At 35.4% G+C, this 26,232-nt stretch overlaps 1 protein-coding gene across 2 annotated transcripts in view; it reads left to right on the plus strand.

The window, feature by feature from the left end:
• SPAG16 (sperm associated antigen 16) overlaps window positions 1-26,232 on the plus strand; it is a 1,195,723-nt gene that overhangs the window by 874,536 nt on the left and 294,955 nt on the right. Inside the window, exons 15-16 of one of the 2 annotated variants that reach the window (XM_006140102.1) lie at window positions 6,315-6,441; window positions 18,813-18,876. In XM_006140102.1, the coding sequence (XP_006140164.1) occupies window positions 6,315-6,441; window positions 18,813-18,820 (135 nt within the window). In that variant the 3' untranslated portion in view covers window positions 18,821-18,876. Of the gene's footprint in view, window positions 1-6,314; window positions 6,442-18,812; window positions 18,877-26,232 lie in introns of those variants that run through there. The other variant, XM_006140101.1, reaches the window with a different exon arrangement.

A 26,232-nucleotide genomic window follows, 5' to 3' on the forward strand; every position in this document is an offset into this window, starting at 1 on the left:
CCTTTTTTTTTTTTTAACTTTTTAAAAACATGTTTGCTAGAGGGCACATGCACTTACCAGAGTGGAGAAATGAGAAAGCTCTGCCATGGGGAATGGTCATGCCACAATCCCTTCTCCTCCATTTCTTCCTCTTTAGGGACTTTGGGGACCTCCCACATGTGGCTGGTGTGTTTCTCAAGCTACCAGGTCCAGGACTTAAACTGTGCAGCCAGCCATGTGGGAGCCAGCCACATTAACCATCTCTCCATGAACTGACCCTCAACTCATTTCATCTTTGTACGTTTTGGAAAAAAGTGCTTTAAATAACACACAGTGAGCATTGATTCTCTATATATACTCTCTTTATATTCACTCATTTATTTATTCATTGAAGGGCAATGCCTGACATGTATAGTTAACTGTGCTGTGGGGGGTGGGGGGTGGGGGGTGGGAATTTGGTGTTATAAAAACAACCATAAAAGGGAAACCTGAACTTCTTGGAGTTGGCTCTAATCCAACCACTTTGATACATTTCCCTCCTCAGTATCAGTACTGGAAACAATGATTTACTTTAAAGTCTCATGAAATAAAAGGTAATATATTGCGGGAACAGCAGTTAGTGCACTAGCTATGTCGCTGGACTCCCATGTAGTCGACCACGGTTCAAGTCCTGAAACCGGCGGCTTAAACTCATGCTGGGCGCGGGTGCGTGCATGCCCAAGATCCTGAGAGGAGAATGAAGAAGGGACTGCGGTGTGCCCATCCCCACTGTGGGGTGATTTCTCGCTTTCTGTCTCTCTGTCTCTCTCTGGCAAGCACACACACCCTATAGCAAAAACCTCTCCTAAAAAACCAAAAAACTAATATATTTGCCAATGAGGTTTGAATAATATGTGACTGTTATCTGTGATTATCTTATTTTAAATTATTGTTCACATTTATAATATTAAAGGTTATCAAAACTATATGACAGTGTTTTATAAGTATATTTTTATTCAGTCATTGTACAATTGCATTATATATTTTTAATCAATGTAATGATAATGTACCAACTTTATCCACATTTTCATGGTGTTTTTAATGATTTCATACTTATTCACCCAGAGTATACATTTATCTGTTCTACAGATATTTATTGAACATCTACTATGTGTTATTCTGGTTCATGAAAATGCACTGCTAAACAAAAAGTGCTTATACTTCCAGAGTTTACAGTATTCTAATATGTGCCAGTTAACATATAATCATTAATTTTTCTGCAGTGTAACTCTCTGAGAAAAATAACATTACATATAATCTGTTGTTTAGTCTTGAAGGGCTTTTACAGAAGGGAAGCAATCTCATGGACCTAAAAATATTCTATTTACTTAGTTGTCATTCTGTAAATTTAGTCTCCAAAAGAAGATGGAACAAAAAGAAAAGTATGAAAAACTGGTCTAGCTTCGGTGGCGTAGGCAATCGTGCACTGATCTGTTCGGATGTGAACGGTGACCTCACGTTCAGATCATGAGTTGACCTGAATAATGCTAGGTGCACGTGTGCCCGAAATCCCAACTAGCTGAAGGGCTGGGGGAAGGGACAGTACTGTGACACACCCTGTTGAGGATGCTTTTCTCTCTCTATCATCAAAGAAATAAAATAAATAAGCCTTAATATATATTTAGATAACCTAGTGAGTTAAACCACTACTCGGCTGACTCACTGGGACGCAGGTCCCAAGTATAATCAGACTGGACCTGTGTTGTTCGTAATGAATTGCTGCCTTCTCTATTTCTTCCTGAAATAGCCTTATCCCCAAAATGTACATAAATGCCCAAACTTGTAAAATCTGTTTTAAAAAATTATATAAAGCCATGAGATATGTTTCTACTAAGGAATACAATTGGTTTATGAAGATAGTCTTCAAATACAAATGACCTCATTAGCACCCAGTTTACTCTTTTTCTGACTTTGTTTTACAACATCTAAATATGCCTGGAACCTCTGTGCAGAGAGATAGCAGCTCAGTGCACTAGTCTCGCGGCAGCTATTGGTATCCGGTTTGCATAAAAGGTGCTTCTGGCAGTTTTCTGCATTGACAGCAGCACACAGCTTATTTTTTCCATATTTGATTATTAATATCAATGTCACTTTCTTCCATTTGTATCCGTAACTAGTGCCATATTAACCTTTTGTGATCATACATTTTTCTTTAATTTGTAATCAGTTTTAGAAGTAATATTCAGTTTCAAAAGTATGAATCCTTTTGTGATGTTTGAGACGTATTGCAAGATGTTTTCCACTGTATGTCAGCAGCCTAGCTAAAGCTAGTTTGATCTTATGTTCTTCTCTAATTTTTATAGAACTTCATGTCTCAATAGATTTTCTCATTATAGAATCTTAAAATTGGTAGTGGGTGACTTGACAGAGGCAATCAGGAAGGCTGAGTCTTCATTTCCATCTCAAATGTATTCTTTGTCCATTTTTCAAAATTCTATTTGGTTTAGCTCATTTGAGTCTATCTGAAAAGCATATCCAGCACCAGCAGATGACACAGAAGTTAAAGTGCTGGACTCCCATGTGGCTGAGGGTGATTCAAGTCCCGAACCTGGAGGCTTAAAACTCACACTGGATGAGTGTGCGTGTATGCCCAAAAAAATCTCCCAGAGGAGAATGGAAGAGAAGAGATTGCAGCATGGCCACTACCCTTGGAGGGTGATTTCTTGTTTTTTATCTCTGTGGCAAGCACATATGCCCTATAACAAAAATCTCAAATAAAATAAATAAAAATAAAAACCATATCTGTCCACTATTAAATGAGCTTAATCTCATTAATATTTCTATGTTTTTAAATGACTTTAAATCACATAAGTCAACACTGATTACTCTTCATTTTCCTTATATTTATTCACTCAATTATTTATGCAGAGATCAAATGCCTAACTTCTATAGGAACTACGCTGGGTGCTAGAGATTGAGTGTTAGAAAATTCGCCACAGATCTCAACATGAACTTCCTTGAGCGCTCCCTAATGTAGTTAGCTTCAGTACTTTCCCCTCGTCAGGATCATACCTTGCCATAAACAGAATTACTTCCAAAACTCTGGTCTTAACTCTTTAAGGTTGTCCCATAATACTACCTGTCTTTAAAAACATGGTTTTTTTTCTTTGACATCTTTCTTAGTTTAGGTTAAGTGCCTAACTATAGCTAGCCGTTGTTTTCCTGCCTGTCATAAGTTCCTCCCTTCCCAGGTCATTAACTAGTCCCTTTGCCACTTCTTTCCATCTCCAAGTCGCTCAAAATGTGGAATACACAGTTCAGATGAGCACTGTTCTGGTTTCCTCTGTGTTAAGAAAGGAGAGTGGCAGATAGCTCTCCAGTTCTCCTGAGATGGGACGGGGAGGGATAGAATGCTTTGAGGATACTCCAAGTTTTATTTCTGGAGTCTCTGTACCTTCTATTATTTTATTTCTATAAGTGATGTAGAGCCATCAGGGTTAGAATTAATATTTACCCCCAACACTTCTACTGGAACTAAAATAAAAACTTTTAGGGAAGTTTCAAGGAGGCATTACTCATTTATTGATTCAAATTATAATTTTTAATGTTAATGCATTTTATTCATGATAGATAATATATACATGAGCATGGAAGAGAGAAAGAGTGAGGGAGAAAGAAAAGCACCCCCGACAAGGTCCCATCATGCCACAATCCCTCTTCTTGGTCCTCTAGCTCAAAGGATTTGGGGGATGCACATGCGTACCCAAGATCATTTGAGACTGATCTGGAAATCTTGAGCCTGTAGTTAATTGTCTGGCTCCCAGCTCCGCAGGTTCAGTTTGGTTTTAAAAACATATTGTTGAGTTCTGTTATGCTCCAAACACTGAGCTAGGCACTGCATCTGTTTCACTTGCTAACCTGTAGATAACTATGTTGTTTTTATTACCAAGTATCTTTCGCTTGTCTAATCTAAACACAAATTCCTTTCTATCACATAAGTTATTATATTCATTATACAATAATGCATACATTGTCATGACTTGTAAGTTCTTAAGACAAAGGAAAAATATGACTAAAAGTTAGTTTTTTGAATATCATTTAAAATAGTTTTTGCGATTGTTTTTATTAGTGAAGCATTTAGCACAGTATCTGGCTCATTAAAAGTGTTTAATAAAAATTGACTCATTTGAATATTATTAAACTATTAAATATTAATCATTTGACAACAAAGTTACAAGTATTAAATGTGAAGCTGTTAAAACTATTCCATTTCCCCCAATAAAAAGAAGACAAGACTTTTTTTTTATTTTTTACAGTATTCTCTCTAACTTTAATATTCATTGAGATAAAGTATACTTTCAAATTTTTTTTAGGGGCAGCCAGTGGTGGGGTGGTTAAGGCAATTGGAGCTCATGTGACCAACTGTGCAGTTTGAATATCAGACTCAGTGATTTGAAAAAATTCTGGGCACATGTGTGTGCTTGTTAAATCCCAAAAGGAAACATGGAGAAGGGATGGCAATGGGGCGATCCCCCATGAGGGTTGCTTTCTCACTTTCTCTCTCACTTTCTCTTCTCTCTCTGTTTCTCTCTCTAGCAAGCACACATTCCCCTCTGGCAATTTTTTTAAAAAATGTATGTATCATCTTTAATTCATAAACTTCAGGCAAGAAAAGTTTATCCAGTCCATAACCTGCCTTTGATGAAAGATGTAACCAAATTAAATTTTGATTAAAACTCATCTATTCTGTTTTCAAAATTGAGAAAATATTTCATTTGGTGACTTCTGAAAAAATGATTAAATGCTCTTATGTTTGAAAAGAGTTCTTCCCAATTTTTAACATTAATATTCCCTGCTAATACTGAGAATTGTTCCTTTCTTTTCTGAAGAGAAATTCACTGATTCCTCACAATTCTACCAATACATGTTTACGTATTTGAGAGCATTCCAAGTTCTCTATGTTCCTTTTAAGTCGTAAAAAAGATTAAGCATCTCATTTATTAGATTGGGGACAAGGTTGTTGTATTACTTGGCCAGTGACAACAGCTATAGAATTTTAAAACTAATGGCATTCGTTACATTACTGGTATGTTTTGAGAAAATCAGAGTTCACTTGAATGCAATTCAGGATAATTTTTTTTTTTAATTTTACAGAATGGGTAGGAATCAAAGGAGTAAACAAGAAAAAATAAATGAACTACTTCAAATTGATAAGAAAGAAAAATCCAAGATAATACTGTAATTTCCTCTAACATATTAGAAATTTCAGGGAAAAAAATAAGTATGTTTTTTGATCTGATATTCAAAAAATTAGACTGGCGCTGAAAGAGAAACCTATATTAAATTGGAAACACTATTGACTTATAAAGAACATTGATGACTTTCATGTGGTCAATACTCATTTAATTTGTGAGCGGACAAAGAAATCAAATGATGGGTGGATGAGAATGGACAAGGATTACAAATTGTTGGAGGACAGAAACTCATATTATGCACCAGTATGTACCCAGCTCCGGACACGCTCAATGAACAACCCCGGAGTGGCCAGCAGATGTGTAGATGGACCTTCAGCTCCAAACTGTTGAGACTGGGCTGCTCCACCTGTACTGGGCAAATGTCTTCCTGTTTCCATGACACTTGAATCCATCCTTCTTTCTGTTTGCCATTCCAGTTACCTTCTTCTTTGTCCCATTGCTCTTAATGAAACAGCCCCAAGTATTTGTACCGAAAATTTTTTTACATGTAACATGTATCATCTGCATGATGTGTGACGTTTGTATGTTCACATAGAAAATTACATTAATACCTACATTTTTATTACATCTCATATAATGAAAATACTTTCTTAAAAAAACTTCCAAAATTAACTTAAGATTTTATATATTAAGAATATAATTTTTTAAAGCGATTTTTGCCATAGGGCATATGCACTTGTTGTAGAGAGAGACAGTGACAATGAGAGGGAAAGTGAAATATCACCTCCCAGTGGGATGGCCATGCTGCAATCCCTTCTCTTCCATTCTCCTCCTGGGATCTTCGACACACACAAGCACACAAAATGCATGAAACTGGTATGATTTTCAAACCACTGGGTCCAGGATCTGAACTATAATCGACCATGTGAGAGTCTAGCAACATAACCACTACACCATCTGCTGGCACAACAACATAATTTTTTACAATAATTTTATATTCAAGATAAAGATCTAATGAATACTCATTAGTTTAGTGGAGTGTATTCCTATGGATTCAATGAAACTATAACACAAATCTTATTTTTTGTCTGTGGGTTGCTATATATATGCAATATGTAATGTATATGTATATTCATTTATTTTCTATATTATATTTTGAAGGGTCACATGATAGCATCTTGTGATGCCTGTGGAGTTATAAAACTATGGGACTTTCGGAAGCTGTTACCAATTGTGTCCATCGATGTAGGTCCAAGTCCTGCCAATGAAGTGAAGTTTGATTCAACAGGTAGGATATTTTTGTTTAACATTTGTGACAAAGGCAGCAAGGTTAAGACTTGTTCTGAAACTATTGTGTTTCCACTATTTTTTTGGGGGGTAGGTATGTCTTCCTATGTACGTTTCTGTTTTTAATATTACAAAATGTTACATTATGTCGTATTTTATATCAGAAGTGAGTTATACTAGTGAATTATATATTTAAAGAACAGTAATAATAGAGTAGATAATGTGTACTAATACAGATTATACAGGTTTGCTCCAGAATCAATCAAAATCCCTTGGAATCAGCCTTTGAGGTAAGCAAATCGGGTTTTCTGAAGACAAAATAACTAGAGCAGAGAAGAAAAAAAAATTGGCAAAAATGAACTTGCAATATTTGTAACGGAATATTTTAGTATTATAATAATTTAATAAATAACCTCATATTGTCTAGGCTATACAATTAAGTTGATATGTATATATTTCCATCTTGTTGCAATTATGTGCTCTTTATTCTAGGCATTATATGAGTGTGTTTGGTTTTTAATTCTCCAATGATATACACATTATCAATCAAATAACACATTTTGTCCTTGCTGATGAGGAGTAGTGTAGTAACCGATGTTAACAACTGCATAGTAATTTAACTATCCATTTATAAGGTTAAAAATGGATTTATATCTTTCCTTTGCATGTGATATATGTTTCAATTTTTTTTTAAGTTTTGAGAATTTTTGAAATCTTTGAGCATTGTTTGTGGAAGATCAAAGTTGTGGGAAATCTTCCATTTTAGATAAGGATTTAAATTATATATATATGTGTGTGTGTGTGTGTGTGTGTGTGTGTGTGTGTGTATAATAAGGAATATACATATATAAAGGAAATGATAATGTTTTAAGTCTATATTAATTCCATAGCCCAGGAAGTATGACTAGACCAGGAGTAATTATAGAGCCACAAGTTAAATGTTGTGTGTTTCTTGAAGTTGGTTCATGATATTGATATCATATAACTGAAATTTAGAAAATTAAGTTTGTCTCCTTAATAAACTTTAAGTTGTGTTCCCATTACAAATTGCTATATGGATCACACTAATAGCAATACTTCCTTTAAAAATGGTTTTAGTGGGGCCAGCAGGTGGCATGGTGGTTAAGGCACTAGACTACCATATGGCTGACTGGTTTGAACCCTGGATTCAGTGGTTTGAAAATCACATGGAGGGACCAGCAGTTAGCGTAATGGCTATGTCGCTGGACTCCCACGTAGTCAACTATGGTTCGAGTCCCGGACCCAATGGCTTAAACTCACGCCAGGCACGTGTGCATGCATGCCCAAGATCCCAAGAGGAGAATGGAGGAGAAGGGATTGCGGCATGGGCATCCCCCCTGGGGGGTGATTTCTTGCTTTCTATCTCTCTGTCTCTCTCTTATCTTTCTGGCTAGTGCACGCGCCCTATGGCAAAAAAAAAAAAAAAAAAATCACATGGAGTTCGTATGTGTGCATTCCCAACATCTTGAGACGAGAATGGAGGAGAAGGGATTTCAGCGTGGCCATTGCCCCTGGGTGGTGGTTTCTCACTTCCTCTCTGACTCTCTTTGTCTCTCTCTAGCAAGCACATATCCCCTATGGTTTTGGTAACATTCTTGATATTAAGACATATGTGGTCTACCAGAAATTTTAAAAAATTACTGTGCAGAAAAAAAGATACCATCTATGAGAAGTTTATTTTATATATTGAAAGTCAATTAATACTTCATTTTATAGTTTTACATATAAAACAGGGACCAGCTGTTATGTTGCTGGACTCCCATGTAGTCTACCCCAGTTTGAGTCCTGAATCCAGTGGCTTAAAACTCACACCAGGCTTGTGTGTGTGCATGCCCAAAATCTCAAGAGGAGAATGGAAGAGAAGGGATTACACTGTAGCCACACCCATCAGGGGGTGATTTTGATTTATGTCCACTGTCTCTCTGGTGAGTACTAAAGCAAAAATCTCTTAAAAAAAAAAAAATATATATATATATACATATAATAAACATTGATATCATAGCTCTAAAGTTTTCATTTTGGTTTCAGAAACATTTCACATCTTTAAATTCTTTCTTATTATCTAGATCTGGCATTCAAGTATTCATGCTCTTGAATTTTGAGCTCTGTAATTTCAAAATTTTGTCTGTATTTTCTGATAATAGAAGATAAAGAATGTTTTGAAATACAATATAGTAATAGGCTATAATTATACCTGGATATTTTATCATTGTTATTAAATATGTTTCCACTTGCTCTTTACTGTCCATGTCCTCCATCCCACAAATTCTCTCCATAGTCAGGCAAATTGATTTTAAATAAATCTTAGTAGCTATATTCTATCTTACAGATCAAGAAGGTATTAAAGTCTTTGATACGACCAATCTAATTTTTGTCTTTAGGACTGCTGTATTCTTGATAAGACATTGATATTAAGAAAAGTGCAAGAATCAGCAGGGAAGCAGTGAGAAACAGGAAAGACAAAGAGTGGAAACGAAGGACCCTCTTAATGAAAACACTTTATCAGTCTGAGAGAATATAATTTCAGCCTGACCTTCCAATCCCTTTGACCATTTTTTTCAAGGAATGTACCATAATTAATTTTAATTCTATGTGTTTGAGAAATTACTGTCAGAAGGCTTTTCTCATTGAATAATGAGAAATCTGTGTTCTGTACAGGAGAAGTCCTCAATGACTCTTCATTTAAAAAGGTTGAAATACATCAAAAGTTGAAGAAGCGAGGGAGCGCAAACATAGGTCTAATAAGAGTATGAAGAAAGAGATGAAAAATCACAAAGTACAGTACTAGAAATTATGTTCACCTTGAGAAAGTAAAGTATAAGTCATAAGAAAAACAGGACAAGCCAAGGAAAAGACACACAGATGCCCTCTAAGTGGCATATACTCAGGAAAAGATGATTTGAAAAAAAGTATAACACAGTGGTATCATAAAAATATTTGGCAAATGAAAATAAACTCTAACTAGGTAAACTCAAAATAACATTTATTTGAGCACTTATTTATTCCCAGTGGCAAGCCAGTTAAAACCTATATGGTATAACCATTTTCCACTTAAAAAACAAACAAAAAAAAGAGTATATCAACACTCTTCACAATAGCCCAGATGCTCACATTAGTTAAGTGGTACCAAACCATACTTCCTTGAATTATTTGTTACAACTTAGCTAATATGAGGTGAGGAGCTGGTCAACTATCTCAGCTGTGCTCTGACCTGAGGAAAAGTCATTGAAAACATGCAGGTAATGTCATTATAATATTACTGAAATCATGTGGAGGTGTATATCGCACTCAGTCTGAGATAGTCCTTATGAGGATTGTGAGTAGATGTTGAATACTCTAAGTGATCATCGTAGAAACAAAATACTTCTTATCGTTTTTCATGTCCCTGGATCAGTTTAATGGAAGGGCATCTAATGGTTTTAAGGTATGTGGTTTAAAAAGAACTGTTGCCATATACAATGACTTATTTTATAAATAAGAGATTTCCTATTCTCTCATATACACAGTATAGAAATAAATTCAAAATGGAGGTCATTAAAAGGCAGAAACTTGTCCATACCTTTAATTTAAAATTTTCATGTTTATCTGAGTTGCCTCATTATTTATTAACCCCATAAGTAAATATTTTCATTTTGGATTTATGAAAGTAAATGTGTACTAGTGAGTGATACTTTATCTATTTTAGAATTGAGATGCCTCATAGTGTATTTTTTTAAAAATACACTTTAACAAAAACATTTTAACACAAGAGGTGTAAAAAAGAATACAGACTATAATTTAGACCCTTAGGTTTAATCACACCTTCAGCACCTTTTAGATTTCAGGCAAATAATTTAATCTCCCTGAACTAAATTTCCTCACAGAAATAATGGAAGTGATAATTGTCCTGCGGTGTTCTAATGTGGATTCAAAGGGATAATGTATTCTAAAATAAAAACCTCTTAACATAGTCATCTATCATGTATTTTGTTTGTTTGTTTGTATTTTAGGACTTGTGGTAAGGCAAATAGCTGTCTCTAGAAAGAGACAGAAAGACAGAGAGAGGGAGATTGAGATTGAGAAATCATCCCCTCCCCACCAGGGAGGATGACCACATCACAATCCCTTATCCTCCATTCTCCTCTCTGGATTTTGGGCATCCACACACACTTACCCAACGTGATTTTTCAAGCTGGCTGGGTTCAGCACTGGAACCACGGTTCACCATGTCGGAGTCTAGCACTTTAACCACCACGCCGCCTGCTGCTCCCACTTTTTAAAATTTTTTAGGTATTTCTTATTGTTGTTTTTTGCTATATGGCATGTATGCTCACTCATCAGAGAAGGAAAGTGAGAAATCACCCCCCACAGGTAGATGGCCACGCTGCAATCCCTTCTTCACCAGTCTCCTCTTGGGAGTTTGGACACCCATGCACACACACCCAGTGAAATCTTCAAGTTGCCAGATCTGCAACTCGAATCGCACAGCCATCCATGTGAGATCCAGCATCTTAACTTCCATGCCACCTGCTGGCCCATCTACCATGTTTTATTCCAAAGGTGGAAGGGTTCTGAGGGGTCATCTTATTTATTGGAGTCATGAGAAAACTGAGTTAACGTATTGGGGTGCAGGTAAGATGCCCAGAGCTGCTTACTACTATTGGAGGCTTTGTGTGAAAGCATAAATACCAATGAGTCAGTATTAAAAGAAAAAGGGGTCAAACCGCACTGTCACACAGTATGAAAAATAATTTAAGTAATTAACTTAAAAAGAAAGTTAACTATAATTTTGTTTATATATATATATACATTTATATATACATATATATACTTTAAAAGATTAAAAGATGTATGACTCACCACTTCAAATTAAGTTTTTGTGTTGCTGTATGAAATCAGCTTCTCACACATTTAAAAGAGGAGTTGCATGTGCCATAATATTATTTACATAATGTTTTATTTGCAAATACATTGCTTGTGACAAACAGTTTATCTGTGTTTACAGATATGTACATATATTAGTGTGTATTTATAACCTGTGTATTTGTAAAGGGATAAGTATTCCTTTCTCATTAAGCAAGAGAGCCTCTTGGTAATATAACACTACAAATTTTTGTGAATATTCACTATCTAAATAATACCTCTCACTTGGCTTACTCAAAGTGCCATATGTTTTACCATTCAAAAATTTATTGCTATTTCAGAAAATGTTAAATGGAATTGCATAGTGAAAGTAATAAAAATGAACTGTGAAAATTTATACATACACTTTTCCACATCTCTCATTTCACCGTGTTTATGTAGTTTAGCAATATTTTTTTCTTCCTTTATAAAAAGCAATTCCAGTACATTTGCAAAGAAGTCACATCCTCAGAAAATACAGAAGCTGAAGTCTGAGCCAGATGGGAACTTTCCAGTAGAAAGCTTATCAGGATCAGATCATTAAAATGGGCAAAGTTTCCCACCATTTGGAGAAAATCCTAAATGTTCTCTACAAGCAAAAACACATTAGAAATGCTAAAATGGGAAGGGGGGGAGTGAGTCCATTGAAAAATAGGCAAAGTATTGGAATGACTAACTTTCTGAAAACGTAGCAAAATAGACCCAGAATCTTTGGTTCAAATTTCATTTATCAGTTTTTCTGATAAAAGGCTACAATTCACGGGTTTGTATTTAAAAGGAACATTGTAGTGAATTCCCTCTGATGAAATCAGTGTAGCGTAATGGAGAGAACACACATTTAAAAGTTACAAACCATGACTTTAAATATCTCTCCACTCCTTACTAAAGGAATGATCTTCGTGAAATTTCTAAACCCATTTCTAGGCCTCAATTTCATTGAATATAAAATATTAAAAATCTATAGGAACTTCCCATTCTAGACAATTAGGAGCACGGACCAACCAGGCCTTTCCTGCACCAGAACCAACAAGTCAGACAAAACAATGTTTTTCAGACCTTGAATACTGGCCAATATAAAACAGTAATACTCGAGCGAGAGGACATAAACAAGGTGACTACCATGACTGTCCCAGAAAACTGCATGGTGCAAGTTTCTAGATCCTAACTCATTTTCTCCAGGCAGTTTTGTAGATCCCAGCTCATGGCTAAATAGAATCCAAGGAAGAATCTCCCATGATTAGGAGCTAGAATGAGCAGCTCAGAAGGGCCCAAGCTGCTGAGTTTGCAGGGCAGAGCACAGCAGAGGTGAGAGCCACACAGAGACCCTGGAGCTCCACAGAGGCCCCTGCAGTCCTCATCTGAGGAAGAATCATTTCTGACGGTATAAGGCCATTAAAAAATATCTGCCTGAAAGGTTAGAGGGACAAATCCCAGTAGTTTACACATGGGCCTAGGGATACTTTGTGTTTGCCCCAAAGCAGAAAAACCTTGCAATTCAAAAGGAGGGTAGGCAAAGCGGTGGTTGGCGAATGCTGTTCTGGACCCCATTGGCCTCTTGTCACCTATAAGGTTTTATTGGGACACAGCCTCGCCCATTCATTTCTATACCGTCTAAGGCTGCTTGTACTCATTTATTTATTTTAAGGTTTTTACCACAGGACGCATGCACTCACTAGAGAAAAACAGTGAGAAGGAAAGTGAGCAATCACCCCCTCGGGGGGATGGCCACACCACAATCCCTTCTCCATTCTCCTCCTAGGATTTGGGGTACATATGCACATGTTCCTGGCGTGATTTTCAAGCCACTGGGCCTGCAACTGGAACTGCAGTTGGCTATGTGGGAGTCCAGCAATATAACCTCTATACCCTTCTGGCTTTTAAATACAATAGAGTTGAGTATTTGCAGCAGAGACTGTATGGCCTATGAAACTTAAAAGTTTATTATCTTTTCTTTACAAAAAAATAAAATAAAATACATAGACAGAGCTCAGAATGGTGTTGCCTCCATAGCGAGATGATATTAGCCCACATCTCTGGATCTAGTCTCTTTACTAATGTGTTTTGAACCATGAGTTGGCTCATGTATTAGTCTGTTTCATCTCCACTATAATTCAATGAGGTTGTTCCTTGTGTCCCCCTTTTAAGGGATGAGGAAACTGGACACAAAGATATTACCATGGCCAATGTTACTTAGCTGATCAAATGTGGAGTTGGAATTTAGAGCCAGGCAATCTAAATCCAGAGACTAATATCTTAAACTTCATATTAGTCTGACTCTTACTGCAGCAATACTGTGATATGGTTTTATATAGATATATGACATCTGTAAAGAGAAATGATTCCTTTGTTATGAATTTTGAAATTGTCCCATGAATAATCCCTTAGAAATGTTTGACTAACTAAGACACAGAATTCTGTTACTAACATTATTTGTCAGTTAGTCTGCTGTGGAAGGAAATAGAAAAAAGAATTCCCCTGGTATTATTTGCCAAGTTTCTGAAGTGTCTCACACACAAAGGGACATCCTAAGGGCCTTTTGGTAACTAATACTCCAGCCCCACGCCTCCGTGAATCCTAGTCATGGAACCAGGGCTGAATTAGGCCAGCACCTACAGGGCCTTTGTTTTTGTCTTTTATTTGAGGTCTGGCCTCAAATAAAAAGAAAATAAAAATAAACCAAAATAAAAAAGGAAGAAAGCAAGTCAACTTCTTTCATCTCTAAAGCATAAAGCAGACTTCTCCTCTGAAGAGCAAGCCCATTTTACAGTGTCAACTTCCTGGCACAGAGAGTTGCAAGAAAAAAGGATAAAATATGAGAGAGAAAAAGGTGACCAGGTGACCCCACTCATTATTTTATAATCTCATTATTTCACTGCTGAGTTGAGTCGCCCCATTGTGTATGCAAATCAGTTTTGTTCTTAGGTAGAACATGGGTCTCTCTGATAATGGAGGATGTGAAGGAAATCAGATTAATGTACCCTTTGGGTACACAAATCTATGAGTAATATTTGAAAAAAAATGTACTGTATTAGGCTTTAGGAACTGGGCTTTCTCTTTCAATCCTTATAATACTGTGAGTTAGGTTTCATGTCTGTCATTTTAAAGAGTTTTGAGAACAGTAATTATATATGTTTATGTAAAATTAATAAATACACAAGCTCGTACAGTGCATGAATTACATTACATTTAACCCTTGTAAATTAAGAATTATAAAGAAAAAAAATTAAAGATTCCTGGCAACTAGCTTTGTGTTTTATCTGTGAAATTAACTTTTTTCTCTTTTGATTTGTCTTATTATCCTCTGGGAGCAATTTAATTTACCTGGCAGCAAGTATGAAAAGCAACATGCTAACAATAATAGTGGGACACGGTGAAAACTAGACATAATCCAGGGATAATGTTAATTATATTAATCATTACTTCAGGGATAATAGTCACAGTTGCACAATGTGTTATGGACGTGAACTTGTTCTGGTTAGTCTGATGTTTATTCTGACTGGTTGGTAACCGTGCCATATCAGTTGTTAAGTAATTAGACTATCATCGTTCCAATAATGGATGATAAATTCTGAGAATTGAAATGCATTTGAGTCATATATGATAATATAAATGAAAGTTATTAACTTCTACAAAATAGAATTTATACATGTCACTAAGTCTTGTTCCTTTGAGATATTATGTTTAAAATGCTGTGTACTTAATCTAATGGTCACATCATTGCACAAACTATGAAGCCTTGTTTTTGAAATTGTCTTTCTAGCTTTAGGAATGATTTTAATAATAGTTTAAAGATCCCCAATACCCACCAATCTTCCATGTGAATGCTGTATTGGATTTGTAGAAATAACTAGAAATTTTTTACATCTCATGAGTCAGAGAGGATATTTGAGTCAAGCGCAAGGCAAGGTTCTGGAGAATAAAATTCTCATTCATTTGTAATATGAAATTAAGCAGGACACCTAACCTTTTTTGACCTCAGCTTTATCACCTGTAAAATGAGGGGGTTGGACATTACCAGTTTGGTTTATAGCCTAAGTTTTAGATAATTAATTATTGCATTTTCTTGTGTTTATTATAATTAGGACATGGTATCCTGAGACAAAAATAATATTATAAAATAAAAAACTCAAATACTCTTATATATTATTTAATACTTGAAAACGAAACATCAAAACGTAAATAAAACATTGCATTTTTCCTTGATGCAAAAGGCAAATATGATTTGATACACAAATAAAGATTATTTAAAAATTATTCTTAAAATTGAATGGCACCTATGTTTCTCAGCAAGACTAAACAGTTATTCTTTTATTCACACATACCTACCAACAAATTCAGCCTGTAGCAAAAGAAATTTGACAAAACAAAAACAAAACAAAATAAAATGCCAACATTTTGATAGATGAAATTAATGGACATATGAAAATCTTCCTATCAGTCTATATGAGAGAATAAGAATTTGACCCACTCTGGTTAGAGCAGAAAATAACTTATTACCCTACTAATTGCAATGTCATGCAGGTGTAATCAACTAGTACAGCTACCTTCATTGGGATGGAAAGAAGTTACATTTATGTTAAGTCTGCAATTTTGTGTCCTATTTTTATAACAAGTATAGTTATAATTATAGCTTAGCTCTCTGATGTAGTTGGACTACATAGAAGTATAATCGTAACATTATAGGTATAGATAATCAAATACTTATAAATGCTTTCTTTGGTAAATAAAATATCTCTTTGGACGTTCTTTACAAAGCTTATGGACATAAATATATGCAAACAATTTAAATCTAGCACATACTCATATAATGATGAATTTTAAATTAATGGCAACGTATTTAACAAAGATTTATTTTGTGATATTTATGTAAGAACCATTTTCAAAGGCATTTATAGCAGTTATATGCATATAAACAATTAATGTGCTAGTGCCAAATAATTTTTCAATAACTTTAAGCAAGAAATGTAATAAGATTTGTATTTATGTAGCAAGTATGAGAAATTAGTTACATAACTAGCTGTGTCTTAATGTTATCTAGGCAATAAACTCTCTCAATACATATAATTATCTATCTGGTATGTTTGCAGATATAATAAAAATGACATATATAGGGTAACAAGTCATTTTGAAATATGGCAAATGACTTTTTTTATACATATCTTAATCAATAATGTCCATTTATATAAGTAAATAGACATAATCGGACCTTTGAATTTTTCTAAGGGGCACACATTTCTAATATCTAAGAAGAATGTATTATTTTAATCTGATAGAATGTACTAGTTATTGATTAAAAATTAATAGTTAAAATTTGCAGTGCATACATACTGCATGACCCAAGGCAAGTAACCAAAAAATTTATCTTTTTTTTAATAGACTGTAGATACAAAATTGAATAGATAATCATCTTTAATCAGCCAAGCTGATACTTTTTAATAGGATAATCCTTTAAGGGAAGTTGAAGTTCAACAAATGTACAAATGAACCCAGAATAAATAGCACACTGCTTTTGGAGATGGAGTTTGCATAGTTGGCCCTTGTGAGAGCTACAGTTATATTTATCTAAAATTGAATTTCAGACAATATTCAAATGCGATTCACTCAAATCTGATTGAGCTCAGAAGTACTTTTTTCTCACTTGTAATGTAAAAAAAGTGTAAATAAGATGGTTTAAAATTGTTTTCATGTAATAGCCTCTACTATGCATTGTATGAGTCAAAAAAATTGAATGAAAAAAGTAGTGTATTCGTATAGGAACATTAACATTCTGTAAATATTCTGAAATCATGCATTTAATAAACATCTGGAATAACAGGCACACATTTCAGAGTGTACCTGTTATCCAAGAATATTATCATTTTCTCTTTTGTAGTTTTGTTGGTCTAATGGTGAGCATTTTAGTTCAGTTGACAAATATTTAGTAGCTAAACCTATTATATGCCAGGAACTGATCTAATTTGAGATTCAGTAATGAAGTGATAGATAAAATTTTATTTGCAAAGTAAACTAGAACAATAAGACATGAAGTTGCAGGTACTAACTGGGGATGCTACAAACCGTAAGTTAAACTGTTCCACATTTATGTGTCATCCCAGTGTTCTTTTTGTTTGTTTTTGGAGAGGTTTTTGCTACAGGGCCCGTGCGCTCGCCAGAAAGACAGAGAGAGACAGAGAGACAAAAAGTGAGAAATCACCTCCCAGGGGGGATGGCCACACGTAATCCCTTCCCCTCCATTCTTCTCTAGGTATCTTGGGCATGCACGCACACTCACCCAGCATGAGTTTAAGACACTGGATCTGGGACTTGAATTATGGTTGACCATATGGGAGTCCAGCAACATAGCCATTATGCCAACTGCTGGTCCCCCCAGTGTTGTTTTATAAAGAATACACTGTAAGGTTAATTCCATAATGGGATGTTAACTATATAATCACCTCTTTCTATGCTAATGAAGTCAGTTTAATTAATGGACCTCATAATCAGCATAAATCTTGATTATTCCCACTTGCTTCTGATCCTATCACCATGCCTTCCCTAACCTTTGATTTGTTCCTTATTAACGCTACATTGGGAGCCATGTCCTTATCAAAATCTGTTGCAAGCAATGGATGCTTCTGCTATATCTCCTTCGCCTTCTTTTCTTCTTCCCTCTCCTCCCTCGCATCCTTTATTCCTTGAAATAAATTCAGTCTCTGTAGCAGAAGGAATTTTGGCCAATAAAAAGGAAAAAAAAGAAAATGCACAAATGTGAACATTTTAATGGATTAATGACTGGATTAAAGTCTTCTTATAGGACTATATGAAATTATAAAAATTTGGCTCATCTTGGTTAGAGCAGATAATAACATATTTCCCCCTTTCGTTCCTTCCTCTTCATTTACCTTATCACTTCCTCTTTCTTCTCAGGTACAACAAGCTGAGTTAGGCCTAGTTCTCAGTTATGATGGACAAGTGTGCTTGCCAGACTGTACTGATTTTCTCCTTTCATGTACCATCCTCCTCACTCCCTCACTCACATCCTTTGTGGAAGTCTTTATATGTCTTTGACATGTTTCCTTAGATTTGCAAGTATCCTTGTAAGAAAGTGTGTGTGTGTGTGTGTGTGTGTGTGTGTGTGTGTGTGTATACACACAGTAAAAACAGCATAGAATGAAAAAGCAAGAAATTCAATGGCATTTATAGCGAAATACAGTTTTTAGAAGCTATAAGTACATATATATATATATATATAATTATTTTATATATCACACATGTTAATTATTACATAGTATATATAATTTATATATTCGTATGTTATATTAGTATACATAACCATTTAAATCTTTAGATATCAAAGTCTAAACTGTTTTTGTTTCTTAGGGTTATTATTATTTTTTAAGTCAGAGGATTGCTTAAAATACTATCTTCACTGTTAGGTTACAAAAATATTCTCCTGTTTACAGTTTTATGTTGGCTTCTTTTACATTGTAGGCATTTGATTAAGGTGTAAGAGGATATGATCAGTCATGGTTTCCCACAGCAACGAGCAAACCAATTCTGGTTCACTTTTGGGAGAATTTCAGCACAGCTCAGACCTGATAAGCATTACTGGACTCGCCCAATTTCATGTGTCTTTTATTCTGGTTCTCAGGCCTCTATGTGCGTATGTCCTCATAGGGTGGGCAGAGCAGAAGATGCAAAACCAAACTGTGTAGCCTCATTTACATCTTTTTTTTGAGATGCCCCAACTAGTAAGTGTGTTTACCATTGCAAACTGGCAGCAAGTAATAAGCCAAGTCCAAAACCATTGAGATGAGGACACGTACCCTATTACTACAGAGGGCAAGGAAAAGTCTCCTGTTAAAGGGTGGGGATTTTTTAACCCTACTATAGACAAGAAACAAATCATTGGAATTAATAATTCAATGACCATGGTGAAAGACCCAACTTTTTAATTTTTTTTTAATCTAGTGAGATAGTTTTCTTTCTCTTTCTTTTTCTTTTTAGTTTTTGCCGTAAGTGCACATGCTCCCCAGACAGACAGAGAGGGGAAAAAGTGAGGAACACCCCCTAGGTGGAATGGCCAATTCACAATTTCCTTTTCCTCTACTTTCCTCTTGGGATTTTGAGCACACATACACACACACCCTGCGTGATTTTCAAGCCACCAGGTCCAGGACTTGCACAGGCAACCATGTGGGATCCAATTCCTTAATTTCCATGCCACCTGCTGGCCCCAGAGATAGTTTTCATAGCACTATCAACTATACAATTGAATGCTACCTCAATTTGTGATGGCATTTTTATCACATGTTGCCTGCATATAGAGAGACATAAATTTTTATTATAACTTATTTTATTTTTTGTCATTTACTTATTTTTAAAATATTGCCAGTGGGCATGTGCACTCACCAGAGAGACTGAGGGAATGTGAGAAAAACAACACCCCCACACAAACATGAGGGATAGACATTTCACAATCCTTTCTCCTTCATTTCTACTTTCAGGATTTGGGGCACTCACAAACATGCATGATGTGTGTTTTTCAAGCCACCAGGTCCAGGACTTAAACTGTGTAGCCAGCCATATGGGATCCAGCTGCCTTAACCACCATGCAACTGTCTGGTCCTTTTTTATTACTTTTAAGTGATACATAGTAATGATACATATGTGTGGGGTACAGTGTAACTTTTCAATAGATTAATACAATGTATAATGATCAAACAAGATTCTAAATTCTCCTTTCTAGATTACTGGTAAGATTGTTTCTGATCCAGTATAATATGATTTCTATTACTGTGATGTTACAGTATTACTTAATATTTAAACATGGAGTCACTCTGCTCTTTTTCAGAAGTATCTATTAGGTTTTCTGATTTAGGGGAGCTTTTTTAGAGTTATCCTTTCATTTTCAAATTGAATCAAATTATGTCAGATAACATGGTCTGCATTAAGTTGATTTTCTGTGCTCCATAATACAGTTTGTTCATTATTCTTTCTTTAATCAAAAAGAATGTCTATCCATGCATCCCTGGTGGGTCCTGTAATAGCATTGTTCTCTACATCAATATGCTTCGACAGAAAAAAATGTTTGTATTAGGATTCTCCAGAGAAACAGAACCAATTGAGGATATGGAGAAAGAGAGATGGAGAGAGAGAGATTGATTTGTTTTAAGAAATTGGCTCACATGATTGTAGGGGCTAGCAAGTCTGAATTTTGCAGGGCAAGGCAACAAATGAGAGTCAAGGAAATCTGATGTTACAATTCTAGTTCAAAAGCAGTATGGAGGTGGGTGTTTACTGTTTCTTAGGGGACCTTATGCTTTTATCGGAACATGTTCAACTGATTGAATTCAACACTATGGAGGATAGTCTACTGATTTAGATACTAATCACATTTTTTAAAAAATACCTTTACAACAGCTTCTAGACTGGTATTTGACTAAATGCTAAGTACCACAGGTACAATCGCCTGGCCTATTGGCACATAAAATTAGCCATCACAATGCAGTTTTATGATGGGTTCCTGTCTTTCCTTTGATGATCTCAGTTCTTTCAAGAAATATTTATTGTGCCTTATTACAGACACTGAGGATAAAGTAGTGAAAAAAAAGAAGTACGTATTTTTAGGCATTTTAAACAATGACTTACTTAATTTTATTTATTATTATTGTTATTTAATTTGCTATAGGGCATGTTTGCTCATCAGAGAGAGAGAGAAGGAAAGTGAGAAAGTAAGCCACCAGGTCTTGGACTTGAACCATGGTCTGCCATTGCCTTAGCCACCTGCTGGCCCCTATAGTCTCTCTATATATATTTAAAATATACTTAAATATATTTGTATATTTACATAACTAATATATATATATATATTATGTAGATACATAGATTATAACTTATATTTTTTTCTATTTTATTTTTTACATATATAGACAGATATAGATCTGCTCTCATGTAATTTATGTTTTAATTAGAGGAGGATGTTCAGAGAATGGGAGATAGATGACAAATAACTAATAAATGAATACCAACATAAATGCCAACTGGTGATAAGTCATATAAAAATTTAAGATAGGTTAAAGAAACAAAGAGTGATGAAGTAAGGTAATACTTTAGAGAAAATATTCAGAGATGACTTCTTCATGAGGTCACAGATATGATCAGAAAACTGGGTGAATTAAGGGATTGGATCAGATGGTTATCAGGAGGAAGTTGTTCCGGTCAGAGAGAACAGCAGTGCAGAATCTCTAGGTCTGACTTATGCTTTTTGGGTATGAGATCTAATGAGGAAAATTATGAGGGATGAGTCAGTGTTAACCGAAGGTCAGATCATGAATAATCTTGTAGGCTCTGATTTTTATTCTGTAAAAACCTATTATTATAATAAATTATCTTTATCTTTAAATGCATACACATTTGATAGGATGTAGGTAAATTAAAATCTTGGCAAAGAAATAACGCATACAATGTAAAAGAGAGATAGTATTTTGATCAAGTCCAAGAACAATGAATAATGAATAAATTGCTTTACTATTAATTATGGATGATCAAACCACAACAAATTGTCTTTATCGATGTCAAAAGATGTGGTGAGCCTCAACTGCATGAAATGTTGTAGAAATCGAAATGCTCCAGACATTGCTAATATACAGCAATTGGCAACATCAGGGTAATAGTCTATTTTACAAGCTATAGTTATCTTAGCAATACTTCCTTCTTCCAAAAACTGACATGATATTCACATACGTGAGTGTTGCTGAGTCCTCGTGAGGAAGAGTAGTTGTAGATTTGTTACTCTCCAGCTTCATATTGCTAGGCCATTTCCCCTCCTTATGACTGTTGACACACTTAAGCATTTCGATATTGATCATTTAGTACTGCTTGACTTTTAATACTATCAATCTGACAAAGATATTTTGTGATTAAATTAGATTAACAGCCTCCTTGGAGACCAGCAGGCATCATGGTGGTTAAGGCACTGGACTCTCACATAGCTGATCACGGTTCAAATCCAGGATTTGGCAGCTTAAACATCATGCTTGGTGCATGTGTGCACGTGCTCCAAATCCCAAGAGAATGGAGGGGAACGGACAGTGGCATGGCTATCCCCCTGGGAGGTGATTTCTCACTCTTCTTCTCACTGTGTCTGTCTCTCTCTGAGGAATATTACATGCTGTATGGCAAAAACCTAATATATATATATACACACAAATAAATAAATAGAGGAGGGCCAGCAGATAGCATGGAGGTTAAGACTCTGCATCCCTCATGGCTGACTGTGTCTCGGACCTGGAAATGCCAAAAGGACCTTGGCCTGTGTGCCTATGTGCCCAAAATCCAGGAGGAGAAAGGAGGAAAAAGAATTACAATGTGGCCATCACCCTTCGGGGTGATCTTTCACTTTCCTTCTATCTCTGTCTCTCTCTGGCAAGCCTAAGTACCCTATAGCAAGAAATTAAAAATAAGTAAATAAATAAATAAACAATAAAATAAAGAATCTCCTTAAAGATATGTGCATCTACATAAGCTTATGTAAAGTGTTTCCATTTTAGAAGAAAAGTTTTTATAGCATGGATAATTTTATAATGTTTTACTTATGCATTCTGGAACTCTGAAGCAATGGAAAATAGTTCTTAGAAACAATGTCTCAACATGGGAGGTCTCCTAGTAATAACATGCTATGGTACTGTTGTATTGTTCGTTACATCCAGCATATCTTCTGGCGCTTAGTACCATGGGTCTTTTTCATCATGAACAATCACTTCTCTTTTCAAATGTTTTATAACACTGCTTTTTTTTTTTCCTTTTTGCCAAAAGTGTTATCTAGTTTGTTTTGATACAGTTGATTTAGGTCAGACTTCCAAATTTATTACCTTCATTCTTTCTCTGTCTAGTTGCAGATATCCCATAACTTTTATCTACTTTCCCCCAAAAACTATAGTGCCAATTAAACATTGCTATTTATAAGAAAGTTTTGACCTGACTTTGGGGTTTGGGACAGCCCGTTGATCATAATGGGATGACTATTGTGTTGTAGCACTTAATAGCCCCATCATATGTCAGTCAACCAGATTAAAATAGTGTTGTACTGTTCCTGGTAATGAAGGCAGAACTTGTGTTAGCAAGGCTATATTTGCTACAATTAAAGAATTAACTTTCTTATGTGTTAAAATTATTAGTCTCCCATTTAGGTTTTAATGATAATATTAAGAGGGTAATATTCACATTAATTATAAAATAATCTTTGCAAATAATTCAAGAGGGCCTCTTTGAATGCCAGTCCTGAGAAGATAATCACTGAAGATAATGTAAAACTAGCTAAAGGTCTAAGCATAAGGCTTGTTCAAATATAGCATTTCACATCTGTACAATAGAATGCTATGTGACCATTAAAATGTACTGAATGTGTGTATACTGAAATACGAAGAGAGATTTTCATGATATATATAGAAAACAAAGGTAGGGGGAATAGAATGTAGTACCTAATTTCATAATAAATATCTAGATAGAAAAATACATAGATAAATAATAAATATTTATAGCTAAATAAAATACCTATATAATATACATAAAATATACATGTAAACATATATAAATAAATATACTCATATATGTATACTACATAAATATATATAATATATATGTAGTTACTTATATATTTATATTAATAAATATATATCAATAAGTATATCAATAATATCTAGATAAAGAAATATCTAGATAGATAGATGGACACACAGATAGACAGGCAGGCTTTTGCTGCTCAGGTTCCATTGACCCTATGCCTCTGCTCATCTAGTCTGTATTCTTGTCTGCCTTCCTCTGTTCCCTGGGAGGCTGAGGTGTCCATTGACTTATGTTGGGAATTAATGGTGAGAGGCACTGACAGGAGAGCCCAGCACTGGAGGAAATAGAGGCTGGAGCATTTACTCCTTCTGCCCTCACCCTGCTTGGGCAGATCTGCAGCAATAGCTGTGCTAGGTCTGCAGCTACAGCTCCCATTGGGCAGTCCCCCATCGCCCTCCCCCTGACTCTAAGTATCAGTCAGGCCCCAGTTAGGTCATTTCCTCTCCATGTTCCCTCTAGCCTAGTGTGAGTAACAACTTCCCACTGTTCCTAATTGTATGTATTTAATTCTTTAGCTTATGCCTTTATTTTTGCCCCTCAGTAAATACTCCCTTCATTAGTAAGTCTGTTTAAAACTTTCATCTAAGCGTGTGATCTTTATTTCCTGCCAGGATGCTAACACAAACACATAAAAATCCTGGCGGGTGATATTGGCATTCTCTGTGAAGTGTTTTCCTTTATGTTTGAAATTTTCTCAAATACATGTAAAATAATTTATCAGTATTAAAAAATAAATAAAGTGAGAAGAAGACTCCTCCATGGTTCCCAAGAGCTAGTGATTTCAGGAAAAAGAGAGAAATGAAGATTTTTCTACTAAGAATTCAGCCTCCAGCCCACAAAATTGGGTGGAGAGGCAAGGCAGCAGGACTTCAAAAGAAGACTTCTCCATGGCTCCTGAGAACTAGCGATTTTGTGCAGTGTTTGTGCACCATGCCCCATCCCCCCCCCTTTTTTTTTTTTTTGCTTATTTAAAAATATTTTTCCTTATTTTTCTGTTTCTTTTGTTTTTGTTTTTGTTTTCATTTCTCTCTCTCTCTCTCTCTCTCTCTCTCTCTCTCCCTCTCTGCTTCTTTTCTTTTATCTCTCTGTTCCTTAATCTCCATTCTCTGTGTTTCTAGACAGATCTAAGGGAACCATAGCCAAACATCCAAATACTATTAGGGTTAACATATTCCTCAATACCCACTGAATCTGCTGCATGAAGGGATAAAAGTGGAACTGGAACGTCAAAGAGATTCCAGATCACCTCCTTCTGCACGCTCCTGAATGTTCACATTGGACTTCAAGAAGTAGGAAGAAACACACCACCCAGCAGATGACTAGAAATCACCACAGGGACCCAAGAAATATGGGAAAGCAAGAAAATACCTCTCCTCCAAGGGAAAAGAATAACTCCTCTTCATCTACAGATAATTCAATGGAAATCCTGGAAATGTCTGATAAAAGAGGAATTACACACTTTAAAAAAGAATCAAAGGGACCTGTTAGAGATGAAGGTTATAATACAGAAAGTCAAAATCTCCCTTGAAAGTATTAAAAGCCGACTAGATCATACAAAATATCAAATCTCAGACATAGAAGAGAAAATTGCTAGCCTAGAAAAATCCACCACAAAGACTAAGAAAATTGCCCAAAAAAATGAGAATAATATACGAGAAATACTAGATACCATCAAACATCCAAACATCCATATAATTGGTATCCCCGAAGGCAAAGCGACTCTTAAGGGCATTGATAATCTATTCCATGAAATCGTGCAAGGAAACTTTTCAAACCTAGAGAGGTACTCAAAGATCCAGTCTCAAAAAATACAAAGGACCCAAATAGAATCACCAAGAAGATCTTTTCCAAGCCACATTATAACCAGATTGACCAAAACCACAGATAAAGACAAGATACTAAAATTGGCAAAAGAAAAATGGCAAGTTACCTACAAATGATATCCCATCAGGCTAACAGCAGACCTATCATCGGAAACAATGCAAGCAAGGAAAGAATGGGAAAATATATTCAAAGTGTTAAGGGAAAAGCAATTTCAACCAAGAATACTGTATTCTGCAAGATTATCCTTCATGTGGGAAGAAAAGACAAGAACATTCTCAGATAAACAGAATCTGAAAGAATTTACCAACACCAGACCAGCTCTCCAAGAAGTTCTCAAGGGAGTGTTATCCAGAAAAATTAAATATAGACACACAGAAATTAGAGTTCAAAAACTAAGAAAATGGCCAGCTTAATCGTAGGGACAAGTCTGGAGTTGAATATTATATCCCAGAATTTAATC

This window comes from Tupaia chinensis, unplaced genomic scaffold (assembly GCF_000334495.1).
Source record: "Tupaia chinensis unplaced genomic scaffold, TupChi_1.0 Scaffold000018_1, whole genome shotgun sequence".
In the NCBI taxonomy this organism is placed as follows: Eukaryota; Metazoa; Chordata; class Mammalia; order Scandentia; family Tupaiidae; genus Tupaia; species Tupaia belangeri.